Below are 15,631 nucleotides of genomic sequence, written 5' to 3'. Positions count from 1 at the left end.
CCTCAGTTATCGACTTTAGCAAGGAAAGAGAATTCGTGATTGAAGGGTCTCAATCGATAGAATTTATTTTAAGGGTCTAACGGTCAAATGAACCATGCCCACATAGACTGCTCAAACCCTGGCACAAAGCATGTATACGTGTATAACTATTATAAACAAGAATAAAAAAAAGTCTATTCCTTGTGCACAAACATCTTGTTCTTAAAATATTTCTTGCATTTCTCAAGGAATTTCCTACGCACGATCTCCTAAAGGTATCAAGCACAAGGGACACCTTAATTCGAGTTCGAACAATCACTCTCACTCGGGGATTGCCGTCCAAAAACTAACTCGGACGGATCGAGCTATTAGACCTCGGTTGCATAAGACCTATTAGGCAACACCCAAATTTTAAAGGCCATGGCCACCCCCACTCGGGCACTATTATCTTAGGTAATCCCGGATAACTCGGGACAGCAAGCCCACTGGGCGACACCCGAACTAAAAAGGCTATGACCATATTAACACGACTCAGTGACGTCCGAGACCCGTAACAAAAATGAGGCCTTCATAAAATTCCATAACCGGTTCTAAAGGCTACCCTCGACAAACTATAATCTAAACTACTTTGGGGAAAAGTTTTTGGTAATACCGAATCCCCATGATGCCTTAAAACAAGATAATGTTAAAGGCAAGGTTTATTCGAACCTTCAAACATAATCTAATTATTTCATGCTAAGGCATTTCGATCTTTGCAAATACAAATAAAGCAAAGGGAAAATTCAAAAGTCCTGAACAAAAAGCAGAAGACATAAATATCTAAAAAGATCCTAAGTGTCCTAGTCTTCATCAGGGGCCACATCATCACCTTCGGGGTCTCCGTCGCCCTCGGACTCACCCGAATCTTCAGACTCCTCGGGATAGGGCAGCTTCCTAGCCGCAGCTTCGAGCACCTTGGCATCCTCGATCTTAGCCAATAAATCAAAACCCCGTGCGTGAACTTCCTCGAGGGCCTCTCTTCGGGATTGCAACTTCATATGCTCGATCATATTTTTTACAAGTTCCTGAACCGCCTCAGTATCGGCCTGATGTTCTGCCACCCTTTCATCAACTTCAGCTTTGACCACGACCACCTCTGACTTGAACGCCTCAAGCTCCTTGGCCAGATTTTCTTGATCGGAGACAATCGAACTCAACTGAGACTGGAGCCCCTCGACCTTTTTGGCCTGCACCAAGACCTTTTCTTTTGTAGTCCGAAGCTGAACCTCAACCGAAGTCAATTGTGCCCGGTCCATGTTTCTTTTCCATTCTTCGGCCTCGGCCTTTACCGCATCCACCTTCGCCTGGAGCTGTTTGATCTGATCAAGTTTCTTTTGAACCTGCGGGTTTGGACCGTTAGCCACCGTATCTGACTCATCATCACTAACTTCAATTTCTCTTCTTACCTGCTCGACTAGGTCAGCATGTTCCTTCCGGACCGCCTCTAGCTCAGCCTGGAGTTTCTCACTGAGAAGTTTGTAAGCATCCCTCTTCTCAGTGAGCCCTCGAGTCTCGGCCTTGTGTTGGTTTAATTCTTCCAGATATCGGAGAAAAGTCTTGCGATGAAGCACCAAGGCCTGCAAGCACAAAGAAAAGAGATACGATTATTTGCAACTTAATTTAAGTGAGTAATAAAGGTCGAGAAGAGGCATTCAAAGTTACCCGATTTAACGCCTGTTGTGCTTCAGTGAATAGGCAGTTCACATCTACCTCGTCCATCTTGGCTTCATCCTCTTGAGTCACTAGGCACTGAAGATAATTGGTGACTCCCATGGGGGCAGAGCGAACCCGGACATCCTTCGGAATAGACATAACAATTGACTGCTTCCGGTCAGGATCTGCACTCGGAGCTGGGAACCGGTTTACTAATTTCGGACTTAAAGAAGGCCCGCTGGCTCCCAAAGACGGTATCTTTTTTAGTACCGGTAAGTCACCCAACCCGGTGATGTCCTCTGAGGCGGTAGAATGTAAGCATCAAAGAAGACTCTCGGGCCCCTTATTTGGGCGCCCTTTTAGCATCTGGGCCTCGTTGATCATGGAGTCAGTAAATAAAGGCGACTCGAAGAGATCTATCAACCCAAGTGCATCCTTCGGAACGTTATCCTCTGCCCGAGAAGTACCGGTTGTGGTCTCTTTGTTGACCTCCCCAGCTAGGGGCAAAACGGCCTCGCCCCTCTATGATTCGGAAGCCTCGACCACTGCCTCTTCATCAGCCACCTTGGTTTAAGGCAGTTCGGTATCACTTCACACGCGGGCCACCAGTTCGGAAGCTTCTTCTTCTTCTTCTTCGGACTCGTCCTTCGACCGATTGAGTGAGTCCGATGGGATCTCCCGGGCACTAGTGCTTTCCTTGGATTTGCGCACCAGCCTTTTTTCAGTTTTTTCTTCTCCGAGTTCGGAGAACTCGGAACCTTTTTTCTCTTCTTTTCCTCACCCTGTCTCGAAGCAGGGAACTCGGAAGGGAAATCCTCGCCACCAGATGGAGGCCTTATTGCAACATCCTTGGAAAGACCAGCAAAGAAAAGGAAAATGAGTGAGGGCTCAGTAACACGAAGGAAACTGAGTATTGTCCACACGAGAACGAATCTCACCGTGAGAACGGGCCTCCCATCGGCCTTTCGAAAGTTCGCGCCAAGCACGATCGGAATATGGTTTCTGCGACACGATGCCCTCGACCCACTCCTTGAGTCAAGAAACTACATCCGGTATCCGAGCAGTAGATGAACCACCACATAACATCTATGAGAAGGGAGGAAAAGGAAAAATGACAAACGACATCTTGAAAGCATGGTTATACTTACGTGTCATGTTTTATTTCTCAGGAAATGGCAGATACTCGGTCGGGACTAAATCCGAGGTCTTCACTCGGACGAATTGGCCTAACCAGCCTGGGTCCCGATCCTCGTCGATATTCGAGAATGGGCCCTTACTAGCCCGACGAGCAAGTTTGATTAATCCCCCTCGATAAAGTCGGGGACTATAAAAACGCATGAGATGGTCGATGGTGAAGGGGTACCCCTCGATTTTGATCACGAAGAAGCGAAGGAGAATTACTATCCTCCAGAAAGAATGATGAATTTGACCGAGGGTCACCTCGTACCTCTTGTAGAATGCAATGATGACCGGATCCAAGGGGCCCAACGTGAAGGGATAAGTGTAAACACTTAAAAACCCTCCACATGGGTAGTAGTCGCTTCCTTGGGCGTGGGGACCGCCACATACTTATCAACCCGGTTGCAATCCTCCTTGACCTTGGAGAGGAAACTATCAGTGACCGAGCATATATATCTCGAGACCGGTTCACACCGACCCGGAGCCGAGGAGGGTTTCTCGACCTTGAAATCAACACCGGTTGGGCACTCCGCAGGAACGAACATCTTCAGGGAAGGTTCCGGTGTCGGTTCCTCAGTAGCAGCAGACGAAACGTTTTACTCTACAGCCGGTCGCGAGGCAGAGGGAGCTTCTTTTTGGGGAACAAATTTTGAAGTCTTTGCCATTTCTTTGATAGATGAATGAAAGAGAGGAAGTTTAAAGATTAAGTTTGATGGTTGGGGATAAAAACAAAGCTGAAGTTCTTGTGAAAGGATTTTAGAATAGCTAGAAATTTAATACTGGGAAGTGTTGAAATTTCCAAGAAATCAGAGTAGAGAAGATTTGGATGTAAAGTTTTGAATGAATGAAGGAGGGGGTATTTATAGTTTCCAAACGACTGTTCAAAGACATAAGTGGCTGACCAGCAACTGACGAACATTTAATGCCATTAAGACGTGACTGACGAGACGTTTCATTTATTTTATCGTTTCTGACGCGGAGTACCGAGGAGAGATGTCGGAAGCTCATATCGTTTCTCGTCGTTTACTCTCCGAAAAACGAGGGGACTATCTGTATACGATCGAAATCGGGCTCGACTATTGCACAACAGATCGGGCTCAGAACGCGAAGGGTTGGAGTTCGACCTCGTATCTCATCGAACCAGAACACGATGTCAGAATGCCCGTCCTCAGGAACATTGAGCCAGTGATCCCGCAATCGACCCTGACTTCGAATAAGTTCGAGGAATTATTGCCGGTATAAAACAACATAAGACCGAAATAACGGAAGGCCAAAATATCTGTAGCCGATTGGATATTTCGGCGGGAACCTCGGCACATGTTAGTAAAGAACCGGCAAATCAGCAAACCAGGAGAGTTTTACCTTTTATAGAATTGTATCTAAAGTATGACTCCTCTGCTATATAAAGGGGAGTCTTATTACTTAAAAAATACATTGTAACACGCATCCCAAGGTAATTTTATTGTTATTTCTAGTTCTTATTATTTTATCATTCTGTTCCGGCATCGATAAAAGTATTTTTTGCCCAAGGGTGACTAACCTTCCAAGGTTGAGATAATTCAACTTGTGTGGTTTGCATTTACTTTCTCATTATTTATTTCAACTTCAATCTGATTTATCATTTTGTATCAAGTTAGATCATGTGTCCTTAAAACCACGTACAAATTCAATTGTTATCCGATTTTGAGGGTAAACAGTTTTAAAAATCAAGACATGCATAACATACGGTGAGGAGTTCCTCCGTTTTGTCCTTGAGATTAATTTCCTCAGTTTTTGTCATAGTTTCTCTTCAGACTGTTTGAATCAAATGTCAAACTTTATATGACGAGATATTAGCATTGGAATTAAGAGGCAGTAGCCACTAAGATGCTAGTTGCTACGTCTAAGATCAAGGAGTGCTATATTAGTGACGTGATTAAGTTATCTTGTGTCCCTCAAATTAACGAGGACAGTGTTCTTGAACTTTTAAGATTGCAGTATGTACAAGCATCGAAGGAATTGCAATGTGCGCTTCAAAATTTTAAATTGTCTTAATTTATTTTGCTTCTTTACAAAATTAACATGTTTCGACATGTTGATTTGGGAACCATAATTCTTCCTTCACATAATTTATTTCTTAAAAAAGGTTCGAAATATAATATTACAAGATATTTTTAGTGGTTAAAAGTTCGAATTAAATAATGAATTTATTATTTTTAGTGTGATAATTGACAATTTTAATAAGATATCTAACTTATATGCTCCGAATATTATATATGAGGAGAAAATCAAGTTAGACGCTCAGTAATCATTTTTTATATAGGTTACACTATCCATTCGGGTGTAAATTTTACCGATGGTCATTCAAATTAAACTTTGTAATCATTTTTTACATAGGTTATTAAACAGTATTTTTGGGTTGATGTTGCTTAATGGACGCATTTTGTAAGTGAATTTAAGTATGAGTAGCAGTTTTTAGTTTGTTAATCTTTTGTACGTCAATTGGTGATTTTGAAAGTGAATTAAAATATAAGCATTAATTTTTGCATTTAGTTTGTAGGTTCAAATATGATCAGCAGTTTTCGTTATGATCACAGCTTGCTAACATCAATGACCAAGATTTTAGAAGATGACTTTGTGTGAAATTTTAATAAATTAATTAGAGGATTAGAATAGCCACTTCAATTTTTGGGCCAAAATTTATATGTTTCAGTCACTTTTATATTTCTATTAATTAACTATACTAAAATGACTTTTATTTTACAGAAAGAAAGAAAACTGACTTTTGTGATACAAAGTTTAATTTTGATTATATTTACCCCCCATTTGGAAAGGTTACTCGTTTTGTTTCACAACACAAACTGTTACAAAGTTTTACTTAGCTTGATGACCCGTAATAAAATTTACCCTCCAATTATCAATGAATTTTGTCACAATTTTAGTTTCCGTACAAAAGTTTTAGATTTGTGTGACGAAAAAACACGAATAAACATGCAAGCATATACACTAGAAGTATATCCGTATTCACATAAAGATGCTCATTATTTTCTTTATAGGTAGAACAGTATAAGAGCATATTATTTTTATACAACTTTTGAGCAGGTTAAGCTGTACACAACACAACTTTCTTAGCTCTATCTTAGAAACTCACGCAACAAACAATCCAAAAGCCAATCCTTCCAAATTGAGTAGCAATTAAGCAGAAAGAAAAAGAAACAGTATTAAAAAACCACACATCTGTCCTCGTTTTGCAAACCCAAACATCATCAATTAAAGCTGATAGCCTCAAAATGCAGGTTTTCTGCGACATATTTTGGCAACTTCTTGTCTCATGCTCTGTGGCCCGCAAACTACAACTCCAACATCTGATGCTTTGCAATCAAAAAGTATTCCTGCATGTCATGCAACTCAAATAATTAGTTCATTTCATAACAATTATTTCAACAAGATTGGTGTTTGTGAGCGCTAAGGGTGGAGCTAGAGCCGACGAAGAATGGTGATCAGTTGAACACCTTTTACCAGAAAACATATACTGTGTATAGAAGTTAAATATTACTAGTATTACTTTTTATACATATATTAAATTTTAAATGAATGAGTGAACCAACAAGAATTAGTAAACTCACTTTTTAGATCAGGCCTTGCACCATAATGCACCTTTGTGGCTTGAACAAGAGACTGGTGAGGAAGACTTGTAGGGGTAGGTAGTTCCACATTCTGAATTTGTTTCCCTTCAGCTTCATTGTCCCTTTTTTGCCACATAAAAATGATGCTGGTGGCAATAAAAACGGAGGCACAAACCAAGAACATGTCCCAAATGATTTTTGCACTGTAATGATAGAGCCTGCCATCGCGCTCAATTGTGTATATGGAGTAACGTGTGACAATGCCTAACAAAAGGAGAAACATGACAAATGAGGACGACATTATGGCGCCTAGCCATAGCCAACTGCTTGGGTCAAGGGCTGCAGAAATGGCGGAGTCATTTGGATTACGTTTGAACACTATTGTCTTGATGAAATGCTTGTGATGGGCACTTTCAATGTTATGTTCTTGTCCATTTTCTCTACTTCTTATGGATGGTTGCCTTTTAGTTAATTTTTAGATGACCTAGTGAAAAAGTTAAAAGTATATAGAAGCTAAACTGATCATGAATTACCACAGATCTGGAAAAATAATTTAACTCTCAAACTCACATCAAGTGGGGCAACAACTACTAAGACTATGTGTTCAACGAGCAGATATTTGAATATAAATCAAGAGCATTTTGCTTATATGAAATACTTTTTTAGTTTATCCAAAAAAGAATGAAATATTTATGTATTCAACTCTAAACTTTGAATCCGGAGGCAGTAAGTTCAGGTTAATCCATAGATTTCACCCTAAAGTCGTTTGTCATTAAATATATCATCCAAAGTATACTCCCTCTGTTACAATTTGTTTGAAACTTTTCGGAGTAAGAGGATCAAGTTAACTAATTTTTTGTATGAATTCATGCATATATAGCGGCTTCTTTAAATTATTTGAAATAAAATCTACATATATTTAGAAACTACATAAAAAGTACTATAAGTTATAAAAATTAACGATTCAAAATATTTAAAAACTATTTACAAATAAACATGTTAAAAAAAGAATTGTTTGACTCCCTAAATAGGAAAAATAAGTTCAAAATAGATGGAGCAATAACTAAGAGCTCCAAACACTAAAAGTTCAAGGATATACCTCTATCATTTGATGAGACAAGGCATGGTATATGACGAAGCCAGCACTATGGAGAATGGCAAGAGCCATTGAGGCATGACCAAGCCAGATATGATACTTAACGCTTGATTCTGAGGTTAGCCCAACCAGCGGCAAAATTGAAGACAATCGGGTCACGGAAAAACAAAAATGCATAGCAAATATTCCCAATGTAGCCAAGCCTTAAAGATACACTTCGAAACTTTGCCATCCACCTGCAAATTACCCTGAAAATAGATATATATACATATCAACGGTCAAAGGGGACCCAGGATTTGAGCACAACGGGGCACCACTGTATGCTAATGACTAGTAATAAATTAAATTCGGCGTGCAGCTCTTTGAAAACTTAATATTATGATGACTTATTATTCAAGTATAAATAAAAAGAAGTTCTAAAGAAACAGAAAGCATGAACAGAGAGAGATTCCTTCGCAAAATGGATGCTATGGAAAAGGAAGGTGTTTGATTAAGCATGTTTCACACTTTAAATTTCTAGTATTTTAATAAAAAAAGTATGTTTAAATTATCAAAATTTACTAAAGAAATCAAGATTATGGGTATGTTAATTAATAGCCAAAGAACTGAAATATATAACATATATATAAAATATTTTTGCCGAAGCTAACGGTCTCGTGACCCTCAACTCCCAACGTACAGTAGGATTCAACTGTTTAATTTTAAGAAGTAGAAAACCTACACTTTCTCTCCAGCGTTGTGCATATGGAGACGACCAAAGCTGATACAGACGTAGTTGGCTAAAGACCAAATTAGAAGGGCGATAAACATAGCAGCAAGCACAGGCCGTTTCCATGAACGAAAATATTACCAGAGCAGCTATCAACATTATAGGAAATGTAAATAAAAGAAGATTTATCCCTGCAGTAACGAGTGTCAATTAGGTTTAGGGCAAAGGTCCAAATTTGCTACAAAATGGTTCAGATTTGGCCTTATACTAACTTGGAAAAACGGGAAAAAATTAGACTAAGATAATTTAATTAGAGTAATTACTATACCTTGTTCTCTGAAATATGTGGAGTTGAGCTTGATTTTGAGCTGGGAAGTCCATGAATCTTTGTAAGTCTTTGTAGGTAACATTATCCAGATGAAGAGCCATCCAATAAAAACCAATAGCAAAACAATTTTCCACACGACTCTGCTCCCCATCTTTCCCAAAACTGTGATCGTTTCTTGAATTGAATTACTACAATCTTGATTGTTGTTGCATATACATATGCATGCGATGAGATTGGCTTATAAAGAGATGTTGTAGCGTTTACTTTTTATGATTGATGTTAATAACTAATTCCCCTGCGTAGACTTCCCAAGTACTGGTACTATCTCAGTTTTTTTAATCGAGATTTTTTAGGTCTTTAGCAGTTTATTAAATGCGCGTATAAGATTTATTTGCCTTTCAATAAACAGGAAGAGTCACTTTACCTCTTTTGCCGCTCAAGGTAAAAAAAAGATTTTAAGTTATATGTATTGTGTCAATTTGAGACATATTTACACCATTAGGTCACCTTTATCTGTTGGAGTACGTAGGGTAAAAACCGACTAAATCGACCGAACCGTACCGTATCGAACCGATTTTCAGGTTTCTTTTAATAAAAACGTAGGTTTTTATATAAATTTATAACCCTACCAATAATTAGGGTAAGTTTTTTATTTTATGAAAATAAACCGAAAAAATACCAAACCGTACCGAATAAATATATTTATTTATGTTAAAAAATAATAAAGCATTAAATTTTTTCTTGGGCCTTGGAATTAAGAAAACGGTTACAAACCAACAACTAAACTCAAAATCCTAATTTCCTAACCTATTATACTAATCCTATTGAAATTAAATTATTTTCAAACTAGCAAGACACACGACATTCTAGCAATTATGAGTAGCAAACTATAATATATTGAATATGTTTCCTTTAATTTCGTATGATTTAAATTAAACGTTTTAAATATTTAATCTTCTATACACTTTATTCTCGAGTCCCAGCTTGGTTCATACTCTTTGTCTTTGCTTAGTTTCTTTTACACTGCTATAAAATAGTTGATGGATCTATACTCTAACCATCTTTCATGTTTTCTTAATTCATCACCCTTTAAATAGAAAAATGTCTAGAGAGTTTTGTGAAGTCCTATAAAAGTACGCAGATTATTGCATTCTACTTCTACTAGTGACTTTTACATGACCTTAAATAAATAACCAAAAATTAATCGAACCGTACCGATACCGAAGAGAAACCGACGTGATTGGGACAATTTAAAAAAATCTAATTTTGGTTATACATAATAGAATAATCGGAAAAATAGTATGTTACAAATGTTATAAAATAACCGATTGAACCGAACCATTGACACCCCTTAGAGTACGTATGTCACGACCCAAAATCCAACTAGTTGTGATGGCACCTAACCCAACCCGCTAGGTAAGCCTACTTTCGATTATCCAATTTCAATAACAATTATTAAAGTAATTTAAGTGAATAAACATCTTAATCTTATACATCCCCCAAGAATTGGTAGTACAAATCATGAGCTTCTATGAATAGAGTATACAAAACAAAAATGAAATAAATACATAGTCTGTTTGAATAATACATAAACAGAGCTTTTATAAATCTAAGGCTATCCTGAACAAAAGGCAGCTACAATAGGAACGCATGTACATCCTCAAGTCCCGCAACCATCGAGCACAACAACAACAACAGCCAACATCTGCACGCAATGTGCAGAAGTGTAGTATCAGTACAACCGACCCCATGTACTGAGTAAGTAACAAACCTAGCCATAGGTTGAAAGTAGTGACGAGCTTCTACCAAGGTCGGGTCCATAACCAATAGTCCACCACAGTCCATAATAAACATAAAGAAAATAATACCAGAAGCAACTCAGAGATAAAATGCTCAGCCAAATCATGATTTCAAAAATAATAGTTCTTCCTTCCAATACATCAGTGAAAACCCAAATCGTTTGCCGAAGTTTCCAATAATATAAATAGTTTGAAAACAACAAATTTCTCCAAAAATATTCTCAATAATAAATAATATATTTTATTTTCCTTCCAGATAACCCGTGTAAAACAAATGCATCACTATGCCCATCTGTCAAAAATGTGTGAGAAATCATGAATGATGTGATGTTGTACAGCATGAGAAAAAATATATCTCTATGCCTGTATGTCATGTGTGCATGCCAATGCAATGCAATTCAGTGATAAAATCATAAACAGCCCCTCAGGCAGAACATCACTCATATACAGCCCCTCGGGCAAACCTCACAGTCACTCGTGCCACTCGGGCATACCTCACAATCACTTTTGCCACTCGGGCATACCTCACAATCACTCATGCCTCCCAGTCACTCAGCACTCGGCACTCGCACTCAGTAGGTACCTGCGCTCACTGGGGGTGTGTACAAACTCCGGAGGGGCTCCTTCAGCCCAAACGCTATAATCTGCACGGACAACTCACGTGTTGCACGGACAACTCACGTGCTATAATAAGAAAGTATATTGCAGGCGGGTAGCCCCGATCCACACTCATCCTCGCAAATCAGGCCCTCGGCCTTACTCAGTCATAAATATGCTGCAGGCGAGCAGCCCAGATCCACACTCATCCTCACAAATTAGGCCCTCGGCCTCACTCAGTCATAAATATATTGCAGGCGGGCATCCCCGATCCACACTCATCCTCACAAATCAGGCCCTCGGCCTCACTCAGTCATAAACATCTCGAGCCACCCGGGAATTTCAGTAAAACAGGGCATTCAGCCCAAAACATTTATATGCATCAAAATAGAGTCATAAAACTGAGTTATGATATGCAATGAAATGAATATGACTGAGTATGAATTTTTAATTTAACACAATAATTCACAGCAATATGACCTTTGAGGGTCCCAATAATACTGGCACATAGCCTCAACATGATTTTTAATATGCTTTTCAGCTCAATTTCTTTAACACATAAAACCGCAAGGAAAATGCCAAGGTTATTTAACTATAAAATTCCATATAACAATTATGTCATAATTTCTATAGTGCACGCCCACACGCCCGTCACCTAGCATGTGCGTTACCTACCAACAATTCACAAAATACATATATTCAGGGTCCATACCCTCAACTCCAAGATTAGAAGAGTTACTTACCTCGAACAAGCCAAATCCAATGTCGAGCAAGCTAAGCAATGCTCCAGCAATTCCACTCTGCGTGTATCAACTTCCAAAATGGCTCGAATCTAGTCACAATTAATTTGATTCAGCCCACAAAATTTATAGGAATTAATTCCATATCAAAATACTAATATTTTCACAAAATTCGAAATTACGCCCCAAAAATCACCTGTGGGGCCCACATCTCGGAATCTGACGAAAGTTACAAAATATTAACGCTCATTCAACCACGAGTCCAACCATATAAATTTTACTCAAATCTGACATCCACTCGGCCCTCAAATCTCTAAATTAAACCAAGAGGGTTTTTACAATTTTTCCAACTAAATTCACCAATTAAATGTTAAAAACAACCATGGATTCGGGTAATTTAACCAATATTGAGTTAAGAACACTTACCCCATTGTTTCCTCTGAAAATCTCCCAAAATTCGCCTCAATCTGAGCTCCAAATCGTTAAAAATGGACCCATTTTCTGAACTTAAACTTTCTGTCCAGACCTCTCTTCTTCGCGAACGCGAGCTCCCCTTCGCGAACGCGAAGGCAAAAACCCATGCCCACTATGTTTCCCTTCGCGAACGCGATACCCCATACGCAAACGCGATGCACAACCCAGCTTCTCTTCGCGAACACGAAGAGTAAATCCTGCCTGCCTGAAATTCCACTTCGCGAACGCGAGGGCCCACTCGTGAACGCAAAAGAGAAAATCCGAAAAATGCAGCAACACATATCAGCAATCTCACCAAGGCCAAAAATGATCCTTTAACCATCCAAAACTCACCCGAGCCCTTCGGGATCTCAACCAAATATACCAACAAGTCCTAAAACATCATACGGACTTAGTCGAACCCTCAAATCATCTCAAACAACGCTAAAACCATGAATTACAACCCAATTCAAGCCTAATGAACTTTGAAATTTTTAGTTTCTACAAACGACTCCAGAACCTATCAATTCACATCCGATTGACCTCAAAATTTTGTGCACAAGTCATAAACGACATAACGGAGCTATGAAAATTTTCAGAACTGGATTCCGACCTCGATATCAAAATGTCAAGCCCCCGGTCAAACTTTCCAAAAATTTAACTTTCTACAATTCAAGCCAAATTCCACTACGGACCTCCAAATAATTTTCCGGACACGCTCCTAAGTCCAAAATCACCATACGGAGCTATTGGAATCATCAAAACTCCATTCCGGGGTCGTTTTCACATAAGTCGATATCCGATCACTATTTTAACTTAAGTTTTAAACCTTGGAACTAAGTGTTCCAATTCATTCCAAAACCTCACCGGACCCGAACCATTTACCCCGGCAATTCACACAACAACTGTAAAGTAAAATTTGAGTAGTAAAGGGGGAAGCAAGGTTGTAATACTCAAAATGACCGACTGGGTCGTTACATTCTCCCTCACTTAAACATACGTTCGTCCTCGAATGTGCTAAGAGTTATTTCCAAGCCATCAAATCACCGTTCCATCTTACCATACACGTACCCGGGGTTAACCCACGTCACCCTATCCTACATAGGCTTGACTACACAATACAACTGAAAATCATTAATTTAACCTTAGCCCATAAACTTTGGAGCCAAATTTCTAATATCCAAAATTCTTTTCAAGACCCGAATCTCCCATCTACACACTGTATAAGCCTGAACAAGTTGTATCAAGCTATAGCCATAACCCCAGATATGATTACATTGCATACTACACAACTCACATGCTCGCAACACCATTCCCGATCATAGTAATTACTCCAAATCAACCAACTACTAGTATAAAACCTCATATCAAGCCAAACCTCGTTCCAAAACCTTCGTACATTGTTGATAATCAAAGAAACACGCAGAATCTCGTAACCCTTTATCAGACCAACAAGTCATGGAGGTCTCTTGCCCCAACCGGAACCATAATCACTTTCTGAGTCGACTTTCAATATTATACTCCTGAATATATCAAAAATAAACCTGATAGTACCCATTCCAGGTCCAATGACCTTATATTATTAAACACAACTATCTCACAGACACGCCGCATTAATATAACTCCAGCCACCACTGTGTAATCCGTGTACCCAAATATGGGAGATGTCTCAAGGAAGAGAATCGTATTACATGTTCAACAAGAACTACCACAGCCGCAATATTACAACCAATTCCTCAAATTTCATGAAGCCATAGGCGCATGTGCACAATTGTAGAGGAAGAAAATTAATGAATCAGATAAATTATTATAGAAATAAAATTTCCACACCTGGCACGGAGAACTCACGTGCCAATAATATGAATAGCCCGGCATGGTTATGAGCTTCCAGTCCCAGCATATCATACATGAGCAATTAAACAAGTACACTTGTATATGATAATGAAATAAGATTCCCATAATCCTGGAATGGTATAAATAACATGTCATAGTGTAAGCATGTGCAAAGTCTGCTATCACACTTCAAATCAGCAATTTTACGCAGAATTAGTAACTACCCCATTTATTTAGGGAATCGTCTTCTTTGTAACATCAAGTATAACCCAGATAGTTCTCAACAAAGGTACGAATACGGGAAACGTTATAAATTTATGCTAAACAGTCGACTCTAGGCATATAATAGCCTAAGCATTCTTCTGAATATGAATACCTGCTCTAATGCCCGCACATGGGCTCCAACCTCACATATATGCATACTTATAGCACGTAGCTATCACAAATAATTAATGCAACTAGTACCTCCACTGAGTTAAAATAAAATACTCACCTCAAACAGGCCGCAACCCGAAACAATATACTTCTGAGAACTCCCAGTCTCCAAATTCATCAAACACATGAATCACCGTAACTGATCCCAACTCCAGCACTAGAATGACTAACACATCTTCTATTCGTGATCTTCCCATAAGGAATACTTTCATAATTCTTCCGTGCCACGTAGCAATAATTTGAATATCAGCAGTCTATCAACCAGGTGAGTACTGCAATACCAATGAACATCCGTAAGTCAAAACATAATGCGCCTTTTGAAATACGCACCTTTCTCAGGGATTATCGAACAGTTATAACATTCATCTAATTATCTGAAATTGACCATTCTGTCCAAAATTTGTGATCTTCCTTTCAAGAATGAGCTGCCACATTGTACATGCAAATCTTAATCCCGCGCCACACACCACATCTATCATGTCATCATGTGACAAGCACGCGAATCTCATTATCAACTTTGGGTAACCAGCAAATTACATAGCCGGTCATTCAGTAACCTTCATCTTGCTTCCTTCCAGGAGGAATTCATAATACACAACACGTTCCCTTCACCGGTAGAATATATCCGGTTCAACCCATGGTAGAAACCATTAAGAACACTTTGAAACCATTTGCACATAACCAAGCTATCAGAACTAAATCCCTATAACTCCACCAAGCCACACAAGTTGCCAAACCCAAGAATATTGCCACGAAGCACCTGTAGAAAATCCCCACATCATAAGCACTCAAAGAACCGATCATATCCATTACCACACTGATCCAACATACTACCAAGTTGTCCTATTTCTCCAAGTCGCTTCCGAATTTGTCTTGAAATTGATACTTCTCCTTGCTAAAACACCACAATTTTTAACCACAACTCACCCCACAAACCTTAGCATAAAATCACAATGCCATACGGCCCATAAGCAACTGTATTCTTCTTAAGCACCTTCAAAAATACCACAATTGTAACACTCACTCTTAAAATACCTTATGTGAATTTGAAATTGTTCTCCTCACCCTCCTTATACTACAACATAGAATCCATAGTCATACAGAATTTCTGCAAGTCCAGGCACCATCCAGTGCAAATCTCAGGTTTTATCCATACATAAGTCTGGAAAAATTCTCAATTGCTATA

General features: G+C 39.0%; 1 protein-coding gene and 1 pseudogene across 1 annotated transcript; both read right to left on the bottom strand.

Moving 5' to 3' along the window:
- Window positions 1-818: 818 nt before the first annotated feature.
- LOC138908120 (uncharacterized) lies at window positions 819-1,791 on the bottom strand. Its single transcript, XM_070198760.1, has 2 exons — window positions 1,681-1,791; window positions 819-1,595 (listed from the first exon to the last, which is right to left on the bottom strand). The coding sequence occupies exons 1-2, from the start codon at window positions 1,789-1,791 to the stop codon at window positions 819-821; spliced, it is 888 nt and encodes a 295-aa protein (XP_070054861.1).
- Window positions 1,792-5,852: 4,061 nt separating this feature from the next.
- Window positions 5,853-8,878, bottom strand: LOC104113676 (ferric reduction oxidase 4-like; annotated as a pseudogene).
- Between the last annotated feature and the right edge of the window lie 6,753 nt (window positions 8,879-15,631).

Source organism: Nicotiana tomentosiformis, chromosome 3 (genome assembly GCF_000390325.3).
Source record: "Nicotiana tomentosiformis chromosome 3, ASM39032v3, whole genome shotgun sequence".
Taxonomy (NCBI): Eukaryota; Viridiplantae; Streptophyta; class Magnoliopsida; order Solanales; family Solanaceae; genus Nicotiana; species Nicotiana tomentosiformis.
Note: the sequence above shows the minus strand (reverse complement) of the source record. Positions and strands in the feature narration are given on the sequence as shown.